General features: G+C 43.6%; 1 protein-coding gene across 3 annotated transcripts in view; it reads right to left on the bottom strand.

Annotated features, from left to right (window-relative positions):
• CAMSAP2 (calmodulin regulated spectrin associated protein family member 2) overlaps positions 1-4,214 on the bottom strand; it is a 90,422-nt gene extending 86,208 nt beyond the window's left edge. For all 3 annotated transcript variants that reach the window (XM_063426112.1, XM_063426113.1, XM_063426114.1), the window contains exon 1: positions 3,886-4,214. In XM_063426112.1, the coding sequence (XP_063282182.1) occupies positions 3,886-4,027 (142 nt within the window). In that variant the 5' untranslated portion in view covers positions 4,028-4,214. The remainder of the gene's footprint in view (positions 1-3,885) is intronic.
• Positions 4,215-26,103: the final 21,889 nt, after the last annotated feature.

Genomic DNA, 26,103 nt, shown 5'->3' with positions numbered 1-26,103 from the left:
TTGCCGTTGGAGTGGGAGGAGAGGTCACCAGTGCTGGATTAAAGTAAGTAACCCCTTCTGCGCCACCAGGAGGGGTCCCCTGAGGGTGAGGGTCCCCCAAGGATTATATAGTGTCAGGAAAACGGGTTTGTTTCCCTAACACTATAGTGCTCCTTAACCCCTTAAGGACCAAACTTCTGGAATAAAAGGGAATCATGACATGTCACACGTCCTTAAGGGGTTAAAATTCTCACTTTCGAGAATAACCCTGCATACTCCAAAGAAAAGATTTAAAAAATAATTTTGCCTTTCCCTGTAGTATAAAAAAAATAACTCAAGTAAAGAAAAACAATAGCTATAAAAAGATCCTATGCCAACATGTTTATCACCAGGAAATATACTACTAGATACATTCAACAAATTATTTAAATGTCAGGAATGGAAACTGCACCTCAGCAGTGGAAATGCTTATTCCCAACAATATTGTGGAATTTATTGCTTGGTGAGGTCATGTGGTGATTTAGTAAACTTGGTGAAAAAATTGTTTTTCCAGCACAACACTGAAAATAGTCAGGGTTATTCAATAAACTGGGGATGTATCTGAGAATTGTACATTTAATCCTAAAGTAAACATTTTTCAATTAGGCTATTTGTATTTAAAATTTGCCGTTCCTCCAGATTGAAATTTAGTGAATAACCCTATAGGAATTGAAAATTGAAAAGCAAACTTTAGCTTGTCTAAAGGACTAAACTGCTAGCCTAATCTACTTGCCCTGACACAAAATGTCAGTCATAAAGATCAGGGCCCATGCCCAGGGCTATTTGCTAAAGTCTGCATTTTTAACAAATTAAATCTGAATAGAAAAATAGAAGCAATAACTGATCTGGAAACATTCGCTAACTTTGTTAACATAGGTATTTTAGCTTCAGGTTTTCCATATGGATTTATTGTGCAACAATCTGTGACGTCTCCCCTTTGTCATGGTGTGAGTTGTGTTTGCTGGCTGCATGTAATGTGTGTGATGCATTTGTGTGTGTGATGTGTGCTGACTGTATGTAATATGTATGTGTGGTGTGTGCTGCTGACTGTATGTAATATGTATGTGTGGTGTGTGCTGCTGACTGTATGTAATATGTATGTGTGGTGTGTGTGTTGGCTTTTCTTTTTTTTAAAGTAATGAGATTCAGGTTTTTATTTCCTGCAATTTGAGTGTATTATACGTAAATATTGATATATGTGTATTTGTATAATACTATACAAAATTAAAGTATGATTTTTTTTTCCATCAAAAATTGTGCACAGATTTTTTTGACACACATACAACACACAATTACTGACCCACACACAGTCATTCTGATAAACCTACTGACACACAGTCTGACTAATTTACACACAAACTACATCTGAGCATTGTATTGTACAGAACCATTGCAACTTTCACATTACCAGCAGGTTCCATAATTCCAGACACAGTCTGCAGCCAGTCCCTTTCACTTCTCTTTCCTCCATGCAGAGTATCCAGCCACTGGGACAGGACTGAGCTACAATCAGACTATGGCGATTTTAGACTAAATGTATGCGATTTGTCTTAAAGTCACCAAAATTCAATGTTTGTGAATAAAAGTGCTATTGTATGTTAGAGCAATAATCTTGAAAACACCAGAGGAATACTGAATAAAACTGCAAATTAAAGAAGTGCGTTGTAATGGTTATTGGTGCCAGGAGTTGGCCCAGCTGTTCATGGCTTAGTGAAATGGCAAAGAGAGATCAGCTGATTCTCTCAGCCAATGAGCTAACCTTGCACTGCAGTTGATGCAAAGGAAGCCCCTAAGCAGGAGCTTCTGGCTTTCCTGTAGTGGAGGCGGGAAGGGTAGTCTTACAATCCCCAATTAAGAAGTCAGACCATTTTAAAGAGGTGCGATTCCTTGCAATGGGGGTGGGCACTAAGGTACTCCCTGGCACCATAACCACTACAGCACAGCAGTGGTTATGGTGCCTGCAGTGTTGCAAATAATTCTGTCATGTTTACCCTTCTTGATTAAAGGAACACTACAGGCACTATAACCACTATACCTCTCAGTATTGGTTTTAAATCCAGGAGTGACTTGGTGCCCTCCAAAATCTGAATTGTACATTCTCTGCCTGAACTAAGAATTTTGGTGCAGGGCTTTGCTCATTGGCTGAGAGCTATCAGCTGACACTCTCAGAAAACGAATAAATTAACTACTGCAGGGATTAGCTCAGAAATGGTAACAGAGCTCCTGCTTAGGAGATGTCTGCTCTGTCAGAAGTAGTGGAAGTGGGGAGCAGCCCCCATGTATGAAGGCAAACTGTTCAACAGTTTGACTACTTACAGCGAGGGGCGTCAGAACAAACCTGGCACCATAATCACTACAGTGCACTAGTGGGTAGTTGATATTGTGTTTGGAGTGTTCCATTAGCAATCGAAGGACTATTTGGGAAATATAAAGCAAATAGATAATGGATATAAATCAAATAGTATGGCGTTTATCCCCTGAATATTGATTTGCAGGACGCAAGTTGAACATGTTAGGCCAAAATGTTACAGTTGGATAAACTGTACTAACAGGCTAAGCTATTTTGGTTAAATGTTTCCCAGTGAATCCATAAGTGACTGTAAACAATTCTGGAATTCAGATTAAAAGGGGCATCAACCGATAATTATATCAAAAGCAAACCAATAAAAATATATAGCTGATACTATAGCTATACAATCAGTACAACATCCATTTTCTTTAGGGTGAGAAGAATAAAAGGTTGACAAAAGTGGCCTATATCAGAAGTGGCCAAATCGACCAGTAGTGGACAGAGCAGTATAACCAAAGTGTTTCCATAGCAACTGGCTCCAAGGAATAAACCAGTCATTACCTTCTATAAAAACCACACTGTTCAGTTTAGATGCTTAGTTAAAGAGCATCTCGGGATTCCTTACTTTATGACGTGGATTCCCAGGAGTAATCATGTTTTCATTAAATACAGTAACACTGTATAGTATCCTATACACACACACAAACGAAAGGATAAACATGTAGATATACTGTACATCATTTACTCAGATTTGAAAAACAAAGTAATGGGAATATTGTAAATTCTGTTGCCTGTTAATTATATAGATATGTCAACCTTACAGCGGTTGATATCTCACAATGTAATAATATTATATATATATATATATATATATATACACATACACACACACACACACACATATATATATATATATATATATATATATATATATATATATATATATACATACATATATAAAATCTCTGGTGGGAATATTGAGAAAACACCAATTACAGGGCAAAGTACTAAAAGTGAAGCTATCACCATGGAAACCACTGTAATTTTCTTGGTGATTGTTCCACTGTGCTCCAGGTTGTTCTATATCCATAACACTTATTGAACATTAAAATGATGTTAAAAAACATCAGTTAAGGTGAACACGCATACAGATAAACAAGATTCAATTTTTTATTTCAAGGAAATACCACCAATGTGGAGCTTCAGTGCACCTATTTGATAGTTTAACCTTTGAAATAATGAGATCAATGATTTATAACACACACAGACAAGATAGATGGGTATTAAGTACAGAATGCCACCTGTCCCTTGTAACACCAAATAAGCTGTGACAGCTACCAGACCCCACAATTTGTGTGTAAAAGCCCTGGTTTGCAAATTATACCTTAACATGATGATTGGTGCAATGCAGATCAGTTCAGGGGGACATCCCTCTCAATGTAAGCAGACACAGAGCACAAAGCTATTGAAAGATTCATTTAAAAAATGAAATAAATGTGCATCACCTGACTTGTGCTGGTTTTGTTCTAAGTCAGTGTCCCCAGTCTTATATAGAATAATCAACAAAAATATCTTACCTGCCCCAAAAGCCTTGGCAACCAACCAGGCCAGATTACTAGCCACCTTGGCCCTGTTGAAGTCATAATGATCAAACGGTTTAATGGCTGGAACAATAAATGTTTTCTTCACCTCCTGGCCGCCAGCTGCTAAATCCACCATGGTTGGAAAAGGTTGATCCTTCGATTTACATGATTTACAGCACAAACCCAAACCTAGTCAATTGTTCATCTTGCCAGAGGATCGAATCAACCAACTTAAGGAGAGAAGGGGCACGTTATCACATCAACACCAGCAGATGTATACAGCTTGCCTTTTGATTAACTTGAATCTCTGCAATTGTTGATTACAGTTACCACACAAGCAAGTGGCCACTTTGGACAGCAAAAAAGTAGCAGTTCTGATAAAAAAAAAAAAAAAAATTATATATATATATATATATATATATATATATATATATATATATATATATAATCTGCAGACAAGCAGATCTTAATGCTCATTCAAAACATATACTATAAATTATGAGTTTATGAATTAAAAATTAAAATAAAAGATGTGAACTGTTACTCCTGGGTAATCCACAGCAGATACTTAAATAACACTGTAATAAATTTCTGTGCTTCAAACACCTCTCTTGACTGAATGTGATCCCAACAAGTCCAGCTCTAATGTCCATTCAGATTGGTGTTTTTTGCAATAGGATAACCATTCATCGGAGGTCATGACAGAACATGAAGGAGATAATGTTTAAAAATAAATAAAATAGTCACAAATTTAGTTCTGTTGGTGGTTTTTTTTTTTTTTGGAAACCTGGAAGTTTAAATGCTAGTGTTGCAATAAATAATATCCTTGGTGTGCAACCTTGTAGAGGCAGGAAAACAAATCTTTCCAATTGTAGGCCTTCAATTTTATAAATGCATGCAGTGATCCCTCAGTGACCTTTCATATGTACATACATTGCAAACCAAATACTTAAAATAGCACTGTGTACATTACTTGGTAAGATATAATACTGGAATCGGTTTGTCTACAAAGTAACAGCAGTAGATCTATTCATCCACTGGTGACCTAAAGTAGTAGGCTGGAAGCTGAGGTTATGGCTTGATAAAGAAGACAGAATGATATTCATCCAGTGGGGAGCCAGAGATCCTTCAGTAATGACAGCAGTAGTTCCTTCGTGGAATTTCCAGAATTCCATGCGACTGGGGAAGGATGTGATCCCGTTAGAATAGAAAAGGGCTGCTATGTTAATCATTAAACAGAAGGATTTACATATACTGAGCTTCCCAGAGGAGATCTTGGATTTATCAACCCCCAGGATTCAGTGACTAATACCACTGATGATCCAAAACTGCTGGTCCTCACCCAATAAAGGATCCTATTCAGCCTTCCCAGTACAGCACTGACAGCAGCAGCAAGGAGTCCTCCGGTGGCCTGATATGTAAGAATAGGATGGGCTACTCTGGCTTCTCCAGTGGCCCCAGATCGGCTGGATCCGATAATGCCCTGCATAGGATTTAGGCAGATAATGTGATGATGGTAGTAGGGATATTTTTTTTCTTTCTAAATCCAGGCCATTGAAAGCGGTGTGATGATTGCTTCTGTCTTCATTATCTGTAGAGCTGTCCCTCCTCTAACACATTCTATCCCTTTCTAGCTTTTTTTTTTTTTTTTTCACCCCTCCCTCCCCGCTTCCTCTGCTCCCCGCCCGCTGTCGCTGCGGGTTTTCCTGCCGCACTAGATGGGAAGCAGCCGTGGATACTGCGCCTGCCCAGTCTGCAGGAAGCGCGGATTGAGCGCAGACGCAGTGAGCGCGGAGATGCCGCGTCTTCTGCTCATGCGCCATATAGAAAAAAAAAATAATAATAATGAGCGCGGCGGCTGCGCATGTGCAGCATAAAGCGCTGCTATAGCGTTGGTCGCCTTTCGAGTGCGGCTAATCGCAGGTCAGTGGCATTTTTGGCCCTGGATTATGGCATGGCAAGATTGTCGCATTTTGGCCATAGGATTATCTAAAGGTTCTATATGAATGAAAAGCTGATTTACAAATTGTAGACAAAAATAATCTGTCTACAATCTGGAAAGAATCTCCGCCTCTGGTGTAAACACAGTTTGGCTATTTAACCTAAATTTTCCAATTCCAATCAAACCATTAAAGGCACACTCAACAGCCCACTAAAAAGTATATATATTTAGTAGATATACCCCCATTGAAACCATGCATGCATACATTTAATTATGCATGTTTTCATTGTGGTATATCTAAAACCAGCTTGCAAAAGCTGTTGATCTCTTGTCTGCAGCCTTTGTTTGTCCACCCTCGCTTCCCCAATCCAGTCTGCGATTGGATAGCCACAGAAAGTTTTTGCGGGGTAGAAGGTAAGGGTTTGCAAAGGCTTCAGACAAGAGAAATAAATGCACGCATGTTTTCATTGGGGTTATAGCTGCTAAACTAAAGATTTTGTATTTGGGTAATGGAATATCCCTTTAATCAATGGATGTGTGTAGCTGATACTGGGAATTGTTACCCATCAGAGGTGTTAGTGCAGAATCTATCCCAATACTAACACAGCATTTGCCTTGGGCGGGTACTTTATAGGGGGAGGGGGAGAATATTGCCAAAAATGCCTGCTCGGACATTCCCGAAACTTTCACCAGGCCCCCTGTTCCGACCTGTCATGAGGGTCCAAGACCTGGCCTGCTGGCAACTTTAGCCCCCCCCCCCCTCTCCCCAAGGCGGACAGATGTGCGTAATGTAGATTATTTAATTTTTTAAAATTAAACTCATCCCCTATCCCCAACACTATAATATCACTACAGTCACTGTCCCCCAACTATAGCAACCATTCTTCCTAACCATTCACCCTGCTACAGCCCATGTCCCCCACACAGTCACACACCTCGCACTATAGCCACTATACCCTCCACAACCACAGTCTATATACTATACCCCCACTACAACCTCTACCCCCCCCCCCCCCCCCCCCGTTGAGAGCCCCTGTTCCCCCACCACAGCCTTGGTCTTCCATCACATCTCTATACCCCCACCACAGCCATTATTCCCCCATTACAGACAATATCCACCCACCACAGCAAAATTTCCCCTACCACAGCTCCAATCCCCCCACCACAGCCACTCATCTACCCCCCACAAATGCACCTGTCCCCCCACTTCTGCCCCTGTATCCACACCACTGTTATTAGCCCCTATCCTGCACACTACAGCTCCTGTCCCCCCACCACAGCTCCTGTCATCAACCATGGCCCTTGTATTCTCCACCAATGTCACTATCCCACCCACCACAGCTTGTCACCCCACTTCTGCCGCTATGTCCCCACTACAGCATCTATACCACCTTTTCCCCAACCACAGCCCATCCTACCTCTCAACAGACACAAAAAGGCCTCTGTCTCCCCCAACACACAGTCCCTATTACCCCAAAATGCACACTAATGCCAATTCCCCACTCACACTCTACAGCCCCATTTTTCTTCAGAAAACACACAATATAGCCCCTGTATAGCTTCTATATGCAACAAACACACAAAAATGCTGTATCCTCCCAACTAAACACACTACAACTCACCCAATCGCATACCACAAACTTTTGCATGTATGTATGTGTACTAGTACACAGGGAAACTGGTCTTGTTCACAATGGGTTAAAAAGTAAAAAATATCAACAACTGAGACACTCTATGTCATATCTTTCCTCTCTCACACATTGGATGCACCAATTCCCATATTTGAAATCCTTTGTACTCAATCCATCCCTCCTGCACACTTCATTACAGTTTTATACAATGCATTGATAGAGGACAAACAAATGCTATACTTCACTAGCTATTGGGAAAGAGATTTCTTGGGAGCTACAATATAGTGGACTTGGCAAAAGTTTTCACCCACACTCACTCTGCACACGCTATCAAGTATTTGACGTCCAATCCCTAAACATTTATACTACTCCCAGAGTACCGGCATTATGGAAGGGGACTGGGCATCCTATTCCACACATTGTGGTCCTTATTCAATCATACTGATACGTGGTACATAAAGATGTCAATCAGCTTACTTATTCAACAATGTCCCCTTTCACCAGTTATTTTCTACCTACACCTCCAAAAAACAGTCCCTTAAATCTCTTGCACCTCCCAAAATAACCCATCAAAACCCCAATTAATTCCTCTCAACCCATCGCAAGGTCAAAGGAAATCAAGTGTCTTTTTCCAGCAAGTCTCTTCCAGTCTGTTGTAGATGCATGCAATAGAGAGGAAGGTACACTGAACAAAATTATAAACGCAACACCTTTGTTTTTGCCCCCATTTTGCACGAGCTGAACTGTGAGGTGGATGGATTATCTCGGCAAAGGAAGTTCTCACTAACGCAGATTTAGACAGATTTGTGAACAATATTGGAGAAAAATAGGCCTTTTGTGTTCATAGAAAATGTCTTAGATCTTTGAGTTCAGCTCATGAAAAATGGGGGCAAAAACAAAAGTGTTGTGTTTATAATTTTGTTCAGTGTATATAACTTAACAGTGAAACCAGGCAGTTACAATTTAACAGTACTCTATTAGGCTATTTTTAAAAATCTGCTCTTGCCGAGAGATTAAAATCCACTATTGATATTAACAGAAAACACTCCCTGCACTCTATGATGGGATACTGTTGTTGCCTGTTACACTTCTTTGCACCTGTGAGAGTTAACTAAAGTTTGCCCAGCGTATTTCAGTCTGTTGGAACTTGGACCCCACACATTCACTTAGTGCTGAATACTATAACAATTGTTCCTGCTGTCATGGAAGTGACAGAAAACAGGAGCATGACCTCTCTTCTTATGACTTTCTCATGTTACATACAATCGGGATGGCCACAGCATCTCCCCTCCTTTTCAGTGCACTGCCAGGGAATTTTGTGATATGTTTAGAAGTGGATATTTATTTTCTGGGCAGACTAGATGGGCCAAATGGCTTTTATCTTATGTCACATTCTATGTTTTTGAATTTAAAGGGACACTATGGTCACCAGCAGTGGCGTACACACAACCCATGGGGCCCCGGTGCGAAAACTGATCCGTGGGCCCCCCCGCGCGCGCTTACTCTGCGCGGGCTGGGGCCGCAACACATGGCGGCGGCACCAGGTCGCAGGGCTGCGACCTGTGTGACCGCGGTATGTACGCCAGTGCATGCATAAACACATACACTTAAAGGACCACTACAGACACCCAGATCACATCAGCTCAATGAAGTGGTCTGGGTGCCAGGTCTCTGGTTTTAACCCCGCAGCTGAAAACATAGCAGTTTCAGAGAAACTGCTATGTTTCACTGAGGGTGATCCAGTCTCTAGTGGCTGTCTCATTGACAGCCGCTAGAGGATTTTCTGCGATTCTCACTGTGAAAATCACAGTGAGAAGACGCTGAACGTCCATAGGAAAGCATTGAGTAATGCTTTCCTATGGGCGGTTTGAATGCGCGCGTGGCTCTTGCCATGCATGCGCATTCGGAGCTGAGAGGCGGATCGGGGCGGAGAGATTCCCAGCGCCAAGGGAGTCCGGCGCTGGAGAAAGGTAAGTGCTTAAGACACACACACACACTCTCATGAACAGACGCACACATTTACTGACAGACACACACTCAGTGACAGACATACATACACACTCACTAACAGATGCACACAAACATACTCAGTAACAGACACACACACTAACACACACTCACACACACACACTCTAAGACTAACACACACACACACTAACACACATACTCTAACACTAACACACTCACTAACACACACTCACACACTCTAACACACACTCACACACACTAACATACACCCACACACACTAACATACACTCACACACACTAACACACACTCACATACACTCACACTCACAAACACACTAACATACACTCACACACACTAACACTCACACTCACACACACTCTAACACACACTAACATACACTCACACACTCTAACACACACTCACACTCTAACACACACTCTAACACACACTCACACACACACTCACATACACTCACACACACTAACACACTCACTCACACACACTAACACATTCACTAACACACACTCTAACACACTCTAACTCACACTCTAACACACACTCACACACACTAACAAACATTCACACACTCACACACACTAACATACACTCACACACTCTAACACACACTAACATACACTCACACACTCTAACACACACTAACATACACTCACACACACAAACACATTTTTTCTAATACCCCCAGCCTCCTTACCTGTGGGAGAGCTGAGGGGATTCCCTGGGGTCCAGTGGTGTCACCCGGCAGTCACCCGGCTGGCGGGCGCGCGAGGGAGCACTGTCTCCTAAGTGCTTCCTCTTCAGCTCCCTCGCGCACCGCAATGATACCGGAGCCGGAAGATGACGTCATCTTCCGGCTCCGGTATCAGTGCGGTGCGCGAGGGAGCTGAAGAGGAAGCACCCAGGAGACAGTGCTCCCCAGCGCGCCCGCAGGACCGGCCAGCCGGGTGACTGCAGGGCCAGCCTCGGGGGGCCCTGAGGTGGCCGGCTCCTGGGCCCCCCAGTAGAAGAGGCTGGCCCAGTGACCTACATACCTGGGTCGCAGGGCGGCCGGGCTCCCTGGTGGGCCGGGCCCGGTCGCAGCCGCGACCCCTGCGACCCCGGTATGTACGCCACTGGTCACCAGAACAACTACAGCGTATTGTATTTGTTTTTGTGAGTATAATCATTCCCTTCAGGCTTTTTTGCAGTAAACACTGTCTTTTAAGAGAAAGTGCAGTGTTTACATTACAAACTAGGGATTCCTCCACTAGCTAGTCCTCAGATGGCTACTAGAGGTGCTTCCTGGGTCACTGGTGCACAATGTACAGCACCTCCATTGGTGTCTCCTCCCTCTACATGGAGACGATTCATTTTCCTAATAGAGATGGATTAATTCAATTCATCTCTATGAGGAGATGCTGATTGGCCATGGCTGTGTTTGGCTCTGCCCCTGATCTGCCTCCTTGACAGTATCAGCCAATCCTATGTGGAAGCATTGTGATTGGCTCAGAATAACACTTCTGATTATGTCAGCCAAGTAGGCAGATCAGGGGCAGAGCCAGCAGCTGCAGACTTGAACAAAGGTAAGATGTTACTATATTTAGAGGGGCAGGGGGAACTAGATGGTGGTTTTAACATTATAGGGTCAGGGATACAGGTTTGTGTTCCTGACCCTGTAGTGTTCCTTTAAGCCATACAGCTTATTGTATTTGTTCTGGTGAGTATAATGAGTCCCTGCAGGCTTTTTGCATTAAACACTGCTTTTTCAGAGGATAGGCTGTGTTTACATTACAGCCTATGGACACCTCCAGTGGCCACTCCTCAAATGGCTACTGAAGGTGCTTCCTGGGGCAGTGTTGCAAAGTATTAGGCACTGACATTCAGTGTTTCCAACCTCTGCATGGAGACACTGAACCTTTCTCATTTGATTCAATGCATCTCTATAAAGAGATGCTGATTTGCTAGGGTGATGTTTGACTCTGCACCCACCCCACCTCCTGGGCAATCTCAGACAATCCAGGGCTCAACATATCCCAGGCGCCAGTTCGCCATGGTGACTAGAAATTTTGCCCTGGTGCCTGGGAATTGAAGCCCTTTAGCTAAAGCGGTATGATGTGGGGAACAAAAGAGCCGCCCGGTCGCCCTGAGGAGCATGGAGGCGGCTGGCTCAGGGATCGTGCAGGCGGCCGCCCTGGGGATCGTGTAGGTGGTAATCTTTCTGCAACTCTGCTCTGCTCACTCGCGCTGTATAGTGATGCCGGGAGCTGGAATATGACATCATTCTGGCCCTGGGATCACTAGAGGGAGCAGAGAGGAGCCGCAGGTAGATTACTGCTCCCTGGCACGCAGGATAAGTGAGCAGCCCCAATGGACCCCAGGGAAAGATCACTCAGCTCTCTCAAAGGTATGGAGGCTGGGTGGATTAAAATGGAAAATGTTAATTTGTGTGTGTGTGTGTCTCTCTCTCTGTCAGTGTGTGTCTCTCTGTCAGTGTATGTGTCTCTCTGTCAGTGTGTCTGTCAGTGTGTGTGTGTGTCTGTCAGTGTGTCAGAGTGTTTGTGTGTGTCTGTGTCAGTCGGTGTATCAGAATGTTTGTCTGTGTCAGTGTCCGTCAGTGTGTCAGAGTGTTTGTCTGTGTCAGAGAGTGTGTCTTTCTGTGTCTCTTTACGTACCTGTACCCCTGCGATCATGAGAGAGGTGTTTTTACTCATCTTTTTTTCCACGCTGTGCCGGTTTCACCACGGCTTGTCCTGCTTTAATGGCTGAGATAACCAAACTTTATGATCTCAGCTATACCAATGCTTTCCTATAGGAAAGCATTGGGAGGATATTGGGCATGTTCTCTATGGTTCACATTCAGCACCTCCATGTAGAGCGTGGAGACGCTGAACAAAGGTGCTGCACACTGTGCAGCACTGACACAGGTCTCTCTAGTGGCCATCTGAGTGACTGTTACTAGAGGTGTTACTAGGCGTTTACATTGAAAAGGCTACAGGGACAGGCTATAGGCACAAGAAAAAGTACATTAAACAGGAGTGGTTCTGTTGACTATAGTATCCCTTTAAGAATTGAACATTTCTCGTAAATTAACCATCGCTAGTTTTTTGTTTGTTTTTTTAAACTGGCTCCTAACTTTTTTAGCTGGCTCCTAGATTTCAAACAAATTTGTCAAGCTCTGAGCCAATCCAATGCCTTTCTTTTTTTTTTTTTTTTTATTCTTTATTTATAACAAGGTGGAACACCATTTGCACAAGAAACATTGATACATTTAACGCAGCCTGGACATATTCATGAGCCAAGATATACAGAAAACACATTGTATAGAATAAGGTACAGGTCCTTGGCAGTTTCGTTGACATTGTTGGCATGTTGGCCATGAGTTGTCCATATGGGTGTATGGCGTCCCTCCAATTTTCCGTATACATAAACTCCAAAGAGAACTTGAATGGCTATAGCACATGAGGTTCATTTTGTCGAAGATCAAACACACGTAGTCACAGATCCTTCGGGCTATATAAGAACCTCGCCCAGCCCCGCTAATGGGGACGCCTAGTGATATAATCGCACATATCTAAGAAGATCTCTAGGTATTAGCGTCCCTTTCCAGACAGGCCAAGGTTTGAGCCAAGATAGAAATGGAGAAGAATATGAAGCCATTCAGATGATTAGTAGAAGAAAGAAAGAAAAATAGTAAAGATATAGGGAAGCAGGGACAGAAAAGAATACAGGAAGAAGGATCAGCAGGGGAGTGGAAATGAATGGGAGGGGATGGCATAGTCACGTGACCCCCAACATCAGCCCATGAGGCCATGCCCTTGATCACATCCTTGCTATACTGTTTCTGACATAGAGTAATACAACTCCCAAAAAGCCAGCTGTATCCTGGAGGTTTCCTAGTGGAAGCCCCAATATTCTCTCTAGAGGGGAGTAAGTCAAGCAAGTATTCGGTTCCCAGAAATGATTATAGAGGGAGGTGCGCGGATGCCCAAGTCCAGCTCCCGCGTCTCCTAGTCGCCCACGCCACTATCTATCCAAGGTGCCCAAATTTTGCAATTGTGCCTCTGACCCTCGCTGTAAGTTTATCCATAAGGAATGTATCCTTAATCTTTTGTAGCACTATGTGAAGTGGGGGGGCGGAAGTTTGAAGCCAAACCTGAGCCAGGGCCCGCCTCGCCGCCAGATTCACCTTATGTACCAGCTTCTGCTTGGTTCTGGACCAGTCCTCTAGAGGCCTGGCCAGAAGGAACACGCATGGGTCTAGCTTAATCTCCCTGCCAAAGATATCCTTCAGTAACCCCGCCACCTGTTGCATTCTACACAGCTTCACCGGGGTGGTATACCACCTGAACATGGTTTTATAAGCTTGTTCCTGCATGGAGACACATATGGAGGAAGTCGCTGCAGCTTCCCAAATCTCCTGCCAATCCACCCCCTCCAGCTCCTTACCAAGATCAGCCTCCCATTGAGCTATGTAAGTAAGCTCCCCCCATTCTGACGTGGATGTACTTAAATGCGCGTATGAAGCTGTTATGAGGCCTTTCGGGAATTGTTCTTTAAGGCACATGGTTTCGAAGAAGGTAAGCGGCTGCAACGCGCAAATTCTATTCGCCAGGGTCTGTGCATAATCTCTAAGTTGAAGATATCGAAAGAAATCAGAAGGGCGTAGAGCAGCCCTGGTTTTTAAGTCCTCAAACTGAAGAAGTGAACCGCCCTCATAAAGTTGGCAAAACTTTGAATACCCGTACATTCTATCCCTTTGAATTCCCTAGCGTCCAGTCCTGGGGTGAAAGCCTTGTTTCTCAGAAAGGGAGCTAGCGGGGACGCCCGGTAGGACAACCCATACTTAACCGACGCAGCGTCCCATATTTTCATCGAGTTCGCTATGGCTGGACAATCAATCTGTGTTGTCGGTCTATGGTCCCGAGGGACCCACATGAAGAACTGGGGGATATCAGGTCCCATGAGAGATGATTCTAAGTCAACCCACCTCCTTTCATACGGGGGAGAGTACCAAAACGCAATTTGTGTTAGCTGGGCCGCTAGATAATAAAAATAAAAATTGGGCAATCCCAGGCCCCCCCTCAACTTCGCTCTGTACAGGATGTTGCGGGAAACTCTTTGTTTCCTGTTCTGCCAGATGAATTTCCCCACTGCTTGCTGTAGCGCACCCAGGTCAGACCTAGTCAGCCGAACCGGGAGAGCCTAAAACAGGAATAAAATCCTGGGGAGCACATTCATTTTTACCGAGTGGATCCTACCGATCCATGAAATCGTTTTATCCTGCCAGTTCTCCATATCCGAAATCAGGGTGCGAATCAAGGTGTAATTTTGTTGGAAAAGCTGGGTGGGATCTGCCGTCAGGTGAACCCCAGATATTTGATATGGTGTCTCGTAATTCGAATATTGTGTACAGTCCCCACGTGGGCAATATCGGAGTCGCGCATACAAACAGGGAGCGCGCTCGATTTGGGCAGGTTCACCTTATAGCCGGCCAAGTCACCATAAGACTCTAGCACCGTTGCCAGCGCATCTATTGACTCCGTCGGTTCCGTCAGAGTCAACAGTACGTCATCCGCAAAAGCGGAAACAACATATCGCTGTTCCCCTATCGAGATCCCCTGAATCTCCCGGGTACAGCGCACCTTTTGTAATAGGGGTTCCAGCGATAGGGCAAAAAGCAGAGGTGACAGAGGGCAGCCCTGTCTGGTTCCATTGCCCAAGGTAAAGGGTAACGCTTTTGATCCTGCTATTCGGACCCGCGCCTGAACATCCGTGTACATTGACCTAATCGCAGTGATATACCGTATTTTTCGCTCCATAAGACGCACCTCACCATAAGACGCACCTAGTTTTTAGAGGAAGAAACCCAGAAAAAAAATATTCTGAACAAACTGTCCCATAGTGTTTCTTACTATGGGACAGTTTGTACAGAATATTTTTTTTCTCCCCTGTCCCATAGTGTCCCCCCCTCCCATAGTCTTCTCCTCTCTCCCATAGTCTTCACTCACCCCCTCCCCATAGTCTTCATCCACCCCCTCCCCATAGACTTCATCCACCCCCTCCCCATAGACTTCATCCACCCCCTCCCCATAGACTTCATCCACCCCCTCCCCATAGACTTCATCCACCCCCTCCCCATAGACTTCATCCACCCCCTCCCCATAGACTTCATCCACCCCCTCCCCATAGACTTCATCCACCCCCTCCCCATAGACTTCATCCACCCCCTCCCCATAGTCTTCATCCACCCCCTCCCCATAGTCTTCATCCACCCCTCCCCATAGTCTTCATCCACCCCCTCCCCATAGACTTCATCTCCCCCCTCCCCATAGACTTCATCCCCCCCCCTCCCCATAGACTTCATCCCCCCCCCTCCCCATAGACTTCTCCCCCCCCCTCCCCATAGACTTCATCCCCCCCCTCCCCATAGACTTCATCCCCCCCCTCCCCATAGACTTCATCCCCCTCCCCATATTCTTCTCTCCCATACTGTCCCCCTCCCCTTGTCCCATAATTACTTACCTGTCTTGTAGCGTTGGCCGGCAGCACAGGGCGCACCGCGGTAGTGGAACTTGAATTTCATGTTCCGGTTTCCGGCGGGACTGAAAGGAAGTGCGCACTCAGCTTGTGCACACTTCCTTTCAGTCCCGCCGGAAACCGGAACATGAAATTCAAGTTCCACTACCGCGGTGCGCCCTGTGCTGCCGGCCAACGCTGCAAGACAGGTAAGTAAAGCTTCATGTTCGCTCCATAAGACGCACAGACATTTCCCCTCACTTTTGAGGGGAAAAAAAGTGCGTCTTATGGAGCGAAAAATACGGTAAGTGGTAGGAAGGCCAAAGTGCCGAAGAACCTCAAATAGATAGGGCCACTTAACTCTATCGAAGGCCTTTTCCGCGTCGAGCGACAGGATCAATGTTGGGATCCCTTTAGCCACCTGCCTCCATATAAGGTCAATGTTACACCGAGTATTCTCATACAATTGTCTGCTGGGTATAAATCCCACTTGGTCCGGATGAATTAAATGCGTTAAGAAGGGGTTTAGGCGGGTCGCCAAGATCTTGGCCAGAATCTTAGAGTCATGGTTTATCAGTGAGATCGGACGGAAGTTTTCAGGAATCGAATTGTCCCTGCCCGGTTTCGGCAAAAGAACCACGTCGGCCAGCGACATGTCCCTGTCCGGAATCCAATGCTTTTCTATGTGAAAACATTGTGATTGGCTCAGAGTATCACTTTATTTTTTTTATTTTTTTCAAATTCTTTATTTTTGGTTGTGCAGATGGTTACAAGATTTCAAAGGACGCCACAACAGCGTATTACAAGCTTATTAAAAGATAAACAGTGGCATGATGATTCGCACATTTTTATATTTTGCATGCTTAGCTAAACAGTTAGTTTGTAAGAGTAGGATAAAATAAAATAAAGATGCTAGCTGCGTTATCTCGCTAGTTCATCTATGCTAAAGACAAGATAGTGTGAACACGTTTCGCGGCATAGCATTATCTAGTTATGAAATAATGCATAGAAACATTATGCTATGAGGCATCGTATAATGCATAACAGTGCTAAAGCTTGATAAACAAGCTTAAACGATTGAGTTGTGAAAACAGGTATTGTTATATGTGTCTAAGTTATCAAGCTAAGGTGGTGTAACTCAAATGCGTCAATTCAAGTGTGAGTGTGTAATAGACATACCATCTGAAAGCATTTAGTAGATTCTGCACATTTTTTAAGGTAGTAATGCGGCGGGTATGGCATGCATAAAGAGACAGTTGCTATGTGCACTATGGTTAACGAGCTAGTTGCCTGTGGTTAAGATATGGTATTGCTTGCTCCACTGCTGCTATGAGTAACTAAAATATAATGAAAATAAAAGTGAGAAGAAAAGCTTTCTCATGTGTCTATTGAGTGGGTGAAGAGGTTTATATATTAAGCTTTGTCTAGACTCCCTATTGATATGCATGCTATGGCTAGGCATTGTTCTGAGCGGTAGAGAGCATTATCCTGGGGCTTACAGTGTAACCTGTTGCTGCTCTGTAGAGAGTAGGGTATAAGTCCACAGCGAAAAAGGCATTAAGCGTTGCAAAGTGGGCTCAGTTCTGTGTGACCTCTGTCTCCCTCAGCAACTGCCACTTGCCGAACTGCGGGTCCACTGTCTATTCAGCCAATTCCCAGGGTTGGCAAGTCCACTGAGCATGTCTGGGAAGCGATGAAATTGTCGGTGGTAAACGCCACCGGGAGGTAGGTTATGCATGTGTGATTCAGGCTGCTTTGCGGCTGGGAGTTGTGCCTCCCATCGGCGGTCTGTTCCCATATCTGCTCCACGTTGCCGCGCTGTCGTGTACCCACTGTTCTTCTGCAGCTCCAGTCTGGGGGGTGGCAGTGAGCTCCACCAGGCCTGTTTTTACGGTCGTGGCCCTGTCTCCTCCGTTTGTGTGGCCGGTGCGCCCTAGCTGTCGCTGGTCTCCACCGCATCTCATGGGGTTGTGCATAAGCCTTTCGGTGGTTCAAGCTTGGTGAGGAGCTGGGAGCTTGAGGTGAGTTGACTTGCTGGTGTGCTGATCTCGGTTTGTCCGCAGGCAGGTTCGGTTTACTTTCAAGCTTTTTCCAGAATGCCATGAACAGCCTGTCGATTCGGACCTCGAGTGGCTCTAGTGGGCCTCGTGTGTTGTAGGCCTGCACGGTGTCCACCATCTTTACTGAGGCAGCATGGTGGGCTACACGTTGTTGGGTTGCCCCTCCGCCGCAAGGCAGAAGGCAGTGGGTGAGTGCCGGGATATCCCTCACTGGCTCCATCCCTCCGCCTCTGGCTCCATCCCTCCGCCTCTAGATGCTCCATCAGAGCTGTCCGCCGGGGAATCGGCCGCGTCCCCCATCGGTGCTCACAGGTAGGCCGCAAAGAGGTTTTGGGGTGTAGACTGCCAATCCTTCTCTGGAGCACACCGATATGTGTCCCCAAGGTATACAGGGTTGTCTCTGCTGTCATAGGTTTGGGGTTATCCCAGTTTAACACCCGTTTAGTACATTATTTCAGCGATTGTCTGTGGAGCTCGCTCCAAGTGCTGCCATTCAGCTTGGCAGTCAGGCCCCGCCCCGTATCACTTTATTTTAATAAATGTAAAAAAAGCCAAAAGCAGCAAGAAGATTGAAATGTGAGCCAATGGTTTTATAGCCAATCATGACTATTATACGTTATTGTAGACTTATGCTAAGTAATATCTAAATGTTTGCTGCTCATGTTACATACTGTGAATATATTTGTGTCATATTATGGCTTATGTGGCTTATTATGATCAACTCTCAACAAAAAAACAAAGTATTATTGTGCTATGTCAGATACATACATGTACAGTTTTAGGAGAATTTCTGATATGGGAATTGATCATTTAAATGTATGTTTTATGACGTGTATTTTCAATTCTTTAATTAGATTTATTTTTGATATTGCTTAAATGTACTTTTATATGTACTGTGATTAGTTTGGGAATGAAAAATCTTTTTGTATTTATTTTACTTTTGTGAGTAGTGGCTGGTTGGTAAGTAGCAACAGAATTGGAAATGAGCCCCAGCCTAGAGAGCAAAAAGCATTACAATTTATCTGTTGCTATATTTTCCTTCCCTTCTTCTTTTTCTTTACCCTTTCATTATTGCTCTGAATCATACAACCTATTAGCCATGGTGCATCATTGTCTTCATGGCTGAATTTTCATAAATCTGTGGAACACACCTATTAAATCACATTTTGGGGGCACAACTGGGTGTTTCATTTTCCATGTCTAGTCCTATCCATACACCATCCATTTTTGGACATGCTAAAATCCTGAAATATTATTTATTTTAGAAAAATATGTTTAATGGGCATAGCACAGTACTGTTCTGACTAGTGCTACGCAGTATGGCTTGTTTGTTTTCAGGTACTGATAATATTGCATATTGTTCCACTTACAGCTAGAACCTAAACAGACTGTATCACAGAACAGTTACAATTGTAGAAACAATCTTAACGAAATTCAATTAAAATATGCCTGAGCTAAGACCATCCCTCCCATCGGTTTTCCTTTTCCTGTACTCATATCCTCTTCTTTAAGGCTATAGCCAGGTTAGTTAATCTAAATGGCTGGATACAAACATTTCAGAGCAGCATGACTGCCTTAAGGTCATTGTATTAATAACAAGCTTATCAGCAACATATTGAAGTCAGAATCACCCTCTTAACATTAGCAGATGGTCCCAAGATTCCTTTTAACTAAGAGGATTTTTTTAAATTAAAATGTCATTTGTATGTCCATCAGTGACTGTGCATGTTTGTTCTTGCTTTTAATTAGTGGTTAATGGAATTTGTCTTTTCTCTCATTCATTTTCTCAGTTCTTCCTCTGTTTCTGGGATAAGTGTTACTTTAATTTTATAGCAGTATAATTTAAATATAGAAGATTATTTAATTAATTTATGTGTTTGTTTATTTTGCTTATATTGCAAGATCAAACATTAAAAATATTTTATGTCTTTTGAATGCTGGCGGCAAGGTTCTAAACCAATGCAGACCTAAAACAACAGCTAATATAGGAATACGTTGAGACAGATATTATCATCTAATCAAAACCTTGCTACATAAGCAAAGGTCAGGACAGATATCATAGCGTTACAGTAAAGCAACAGGATCCAGGATATCACAATCAAGGTGGGAAGGCCAAGAAACAGAACAAAATCCGCCTTTTAAAAAACCCTTCTAAAGACAAGTGGGTTTAAACTATAGAATTTCTTAGGTGCTGTGCCAACAGCATTCTCACATGCGGGTAATCCATGCCTACCAACATTGAGGCTGGCCTACACCAGCAGATTTTAGATGACTTCATAACTTTCTAATAGTATTGTATATAACAGAAGATGCAATTTTGAACATGATTGGAGGCAAACATTGCATTCCTGTGCTGAATTTTGTTGCCATGTCTAATTGTGGTACTGTAATGCAGTTAAAAGATGAAAAACTATATTCATATAGTTTCATATATTTATACACCATATATTTGTATTCAGTAGTTAGAAGTGTGAGATAAAGTATCTTCAAATAAGAGGGGTTCCTACCAAAATAAATGGTTTCTGTATAACTAATTCTCTGTCATTGCTGTGTTGCTTGCTACCCCTAGTGGTTGACATTACTCTTATGAAATGCTAGTGGAATGTAGAAACAGTAAATCATAATATAAATTTGCAATGGGTGAAATGTTTAGAGAATCCTCTTATTCCCAGCTAACATATGCCTACCCCAATAATTATGGTTGTGGCTATAGTTTCAGCTTTAATTAACACAATAAATTAAAAGAGGTTTTGCATGATATTGTGCTTGAAGTTTTCCTTTAAAGTTTACCTTTAATCCAAACAAGTACATAGCAAATATTTAACTATGAAAATCAATGAAGTTATTGCTGCATATACACTGATCAGCCATAACATTAAAACCACCTGTCTAATATTGAGTAGATCTCCATTGTGCTGCCAAAACAGCTCTGAGGTTCCCAAGGTTTCCCAGCAGATGACACGCATAAACACCCGGCTATCCACCTTAAGTAACAGAACATATGGTTCATCAGATCAGGCAACCTTCTTCCATTGCTCCATGGTTCAGTTCTGCTGCTCACCTCTCTATTGAAGGCACTTTCGGCTGTGGAGAGGGGTCATCACAAGCACTCTAACCACTGTGTGGCTACACAGCCCCATATGCAGCAAGCTGCAAAACACTGTGTTCTGACACCTTTTTATAAAGTTTTTCAGCAATTTGAGCTACAGTAGCTCTTCTGCGTGATAGGACCAGACCTATGAGCCTTCGCTTTCCATGTACAATAATTAGCCTTGGGCACCCTTGACCCTGATGTCAGTTCACTGGTTGTCCTTCTTTGCACCACTTTTGGTAGGTACTAACCACTGAATACCGGTAACGCCCCATAAGACTTGCTGTTTTGGAGATAATCTGACCCAGTCGTCTAGCCCTCACTATTTGGCCACACTCAGATCTTTTTGCTTGCCCATTTTTTCAGTCTAATATCCCAAGCTCCTTTTCAGCTGCCATTGTAATTATATCATCAATATTATTCACTTCAACTGTCAGTGGTTTTAATGTTGTGACTGATCACTATATAGGTGTTATGGTGCCTATATATCTCTGATGCATTGTGTGCCAAACCATTTTGAGCAGTTTGACATAAAATAAGGGACCTCTTGTCGTCCTACTTTAAAAAAAAAATAGACCGTATCTGCTACTAAATACCATTTCATTCAATTTGAGAAATATTTTTATGTAACCAGAACCAGCAAAGCTGCTCTATTTTCCTTACATGCTAAATTATTTATGCTGTATAAACTAGGAGATGTATTTTCCTTGGGCTGATGCATGATGTGTGAGATGCTGCAGGACCCAAGAGAATGCATACTTTAATTAAACAGGACAAACCACAAGCTCTAAATATACAACTATGTCCTAAATTACTGCTTCAGGGCTATTCATGACTTCTTATGCAATGGTAAGCTTTGAAGTTCAGACCATTTCACTGACAGAGAGCGTAGCAATACATTTTAGGCAAATTTCCTAAACAGAGTTATGGGAAATATATATATATTCATCAATGGCTTGGCACTCACCCTTTCTTTTTATATATAGGTATGATTTTGCCTTGATGCAATCCCGGGTTGTAGATATGTAAAATAACAAAGAAAAGAGATGCACTCTGCGGTCTTCCAATAATAAATGGGTATTTAATCCATATAGGGGGTTACATATATATCCGATCGATGTTTCGGGTCTTCCTCAAGATCGATATGTTAACAAAAACTGTATCTATATATAAGAAAAATATAAGTGTACTCAATGGTGTCAGAATCCCTCAACCCCAATGGTGTGCCGAAAACCGACGTATACTGTAGGCCAGTAATAAAAGTGGGCAAAAAGGAAAACATGACATGCTCAAAATAATACTACGTAGGTACAAATAAAAAAAACTTTTTTTCAAATGCCTTTCGCATTTCCTGTACAGGTTGAGGTATGTATGTTGTATATGCTGAGGACTTCCAGTGGCCTAGTGATTTAAAGGGACACTATAGTCACCTGAAAAACTACAGCTTAATGTATTTGTTCAGGTGAGATCTATAGCTCCCTGCAGGCAATCTAATTTAAACACTGTATTTTCAGAGAAAATACAGTGTTTACATTGATTGATAGGAATACCTCCAGTGGGCGTCACTCAGACGGCCACTAGAGGGACTTCCTATCATGCAGGGCCCTAAAAAGACCCTGTACACGTCAGACGTATTAAGATACGTCTGACGTGTGCAGGAGAGAGAAGGCACTGTGTGCGCGCCTTCTCTCTCCAGCCTGTCAGAGAGGAGAGGGGGCGGGCAAAAACCACGAGCTGAGCTGTCAGTCAGCTCAGCTCGCGGCCGCGCACACCGCGCGCATGCGCGGTAGTGCGCTCAGGACTTCAGAGGGCGGCATGAATGCCGCCCTCTGAAGTCTGTGCGCATGTGCGGCGAAGTCGCGCATGCGCACAAGGGAGCAATGACGCTTCTCTCAGAGAAGCGTCCTATTGGGCCCCGCGATTTCGTCATTTTGACGAAAAAGGGGGCGCGGCATGGCTGGGAGCTCGGCGCTGGAATGGAGGTAAGTTTTTAATATAAAAAAGCATCGAAAATGATTTTTTATATTTGAAAGTACATATAAAAGCAAGAAGGAAGGCTGGGGGACCTGTCTTTCTTGCTTTTATATGTAGACTATAGAGTCGCTTTCATGATATAGACTGGAATGTCCTGGCTTGATGCCATAGAGGCGGACCCTATCCTAAATGAGTGTCCTGAATAATTGCTAGGGTTCATACCTAGCCTTGTTAACAATAAGCATATGTATAACATGAATTTGGACATAGTGAGAATAGCCCCGTGAAGTGACAAAAGCAGCAGAGAGGCGAGATTTAGTATGGTGAGGAGGTAGGAGTCGAAAACCTTCACCGGGCACCAGCTATTGTTCTTGGGGTAATACGGTATGTGGACAGTAGACATGTGCAATTTGTTTCGGTCCGAATATAATTTCGGACGAATTTCGGACAATTCGGACATTCGGGTACTTCCGAATGTCCGAATTGCCGAGGTCCCGAAGTTCCGAAATTACCGAATTTCCGAAGTGTCGACGTTCCGAAGTGTCAAAGTGCCGAAGTTCCGAAGCACAGTATTGCCTAAGTACTAATATACTTACCCAGTGAAAGAAGAAGAATGTTACATTGTAAACAATTTAAAAAAAAAGTATACAAACATAGCCAGGATTCAGCTTTAAGCATTTGCAACACTTACAACAATCAAGTAACATACATTCATATAAAATGTAAGTTACTTGGCCAGTCAATGTAATGACAGGAATGAATAAGTAGATAACTCCCTAATTCCCACTGTATTAGGGAGCTATCTACCAAAAGGCCGAAAGACCTAAATTGGTCTTTCAGCCAAATTTACTAATACTAAGTAAAGATTACTTAGTATTAGTAAATTATGCCCCTACTCGCTATACCACCAGTGGGGGCATGTCTATTAAACAGTGAGTAGCCTGAGCGGCGGGTGGGGGCCCTAATGTAAAATAATGGGGGGGACACCTATTGTCCTCCCCCCGGGCCCCCACCCCTGAGCGGCGGGTTGGGGCCCTAAATCAGAATAAGGGGGGGGACCTAATGTCCTCCCCCCTGGCCCCCACCCCTGAGCGATGGGAGGGGGCCCTAAATCAGAATAAGGGGGGGGACCTAATGTCCTCCCCCCTGGCCCCCACCCCTGAGTGGTGGGTGGGTGCCCTAAATACTAATAAGGTGGGGGGGACCTAATGTCCTCCCCCCTGTCCCCCACCCCTGAGCAGTGGGTGGGGGCCCTAAATTCTAATAAGGGGGGGGACCTAATGTCCTCCCCCCTAGCCCCCACCCCTGAGCGGTGGGTGGGGGCCCTACAGTAAAATAAGGGGGGGACCTAATGTCCTCCCCCCTGGCCCCCACCCCTGAGCGACGGGTGGGGGCCCTAAATTGGAATAAGGGGGGGACCTAGTGTCCTCCCCCCTGGCTCCCACCCCTGAGCGGTGGGTGGGGGCCCTAAGGTCCTCCCCCCTGGCCACCACCCCTGAGCGGCGGGTGGGGGCCCTAAAAACAATGTCCCCCCAGGTGACTAGGGGTCCCCAAGCCCCTAGTCACCTCCCCCCAATAAAAATGATCCCCCTACCTACCCCCCTCACCCTAAAAATAATGAGGGGGGGGAACCTTTAACTAAGTACCTGTAAAAAAACAACAACTTACCATTCAACGTTTTCTTTCTTCTAAAATATTCTTTTTTCAGCCCCAAAAAAGGCCAAATAAAAAACCATAATAACCGACGCAATTATATAAAAAAAATATAAATAAAAAAAATCCTTCTTCACCCATGGAGGGCTCCGCGCAGACTGAGCTCTGCAGGGCGGGGGAAGGCTTATAAGGCTATATGAAGAGACTGACAGGTAAGTCTCTACATTTACCTGTCACAGGACTCTGATTGGTTGGTTTGAAATCCACCTATCAGAGTGCTCTGTGTCATTTTACACAATTCACCAATCAGAGAGTTATGAGTCAAATTACACAGCGTGGGAAAATTCCAAAGAACTTTCCCACGCTGTGTAAAATGACACAGAGCACTCTGATAGGTGGATTTCAAACCAACCAATCAGAGTCCTGTGACAGGTAAATGTAGAGACTTGCAAAAAAAATACAAATAGTGTGTCTATAAGGCGCTTATAGTTACTGATGAAGTAAATAGTAATAGCAGCTACCAGAAAAAAAAGGGACTATCAACCCTATAGAATAGTGAAAAAAACAAGTGTACAATCAGTGTAGGAAATAAATAGTGATAACCACCACTGGTGTATATGTGGAGCGCTTACAATGTAATTGACTTACCCCTATGGGTTAACATACACTTGTATGAGGGAAATATATCTTAACAATGTACCTAAAACAGATACAAATGCAAAATAGTGCAAATAAAGTTTTCAATAGGTATTGTGAGAAAGTAGTCTATATGGTCTCACTCACATGTAGCCGAGCCCTATAGGATAGGCTCAGGTCACAATAGCCTGCGTGTGCTTAAGGTTACACGATACCCAAAACGATCCTCTAGGTGTCCTTAATCCTTATGCAAATATAGGGAAGAAAAAAAGAGACAAGGGAAATGTAGAGACTTACCTGTCAGTCTCTTCATTTACCTGTCAGAGCACTCTGATTGGATGGCTTAAACCCACCAATCAGAGTGCTCTGAGCCTAATTGCAGTGCGGGGCAAGGCTTTATAAGCCTTCTCCCGCCCTGCAGAGCTCAGTCTGCGCGGAGCCCTCCATGGGTGAAGAAGGATTTTTTTTTGGGCGCTCGTTTTTTTTTTTTGTTGGCGCTCGTTTTTTTTTTGGTTTTTTTTTATAATTGCGTCGGTTATTATGTTTTTTTTTTTTTTTTTTTTTAAATTCTTTATTTTTGAAGTGCACATAGATAAAGCAGTTACATATGCGTTCGTCATGCCCCAAGAGCATAGATTCACGCTTTAACAATGAACAACAAATTAACAGGACATGGCGTGGCAGCGTAATGCACATTTTTTTTTTTGATTGCTATATAGACCAATATTGATTACACGTTGTT

Source organism: Pelobates fuscus, chromosome 7, assembly GCF_036172605.1.
Source record: "Pelobates fuscus isolate aPelFus1 chromosome 7, aPelFus1.pri, whole genome shotgun sequence".
NCBI lineage: Eukaryota > Metazoa > Chordata > Amphibia > Anura > Pelobatidae > Pelobates > Pelobates fuscus.
This window is presented reverse-complemented; position numbering and strand designations above follow the sequence as displayed.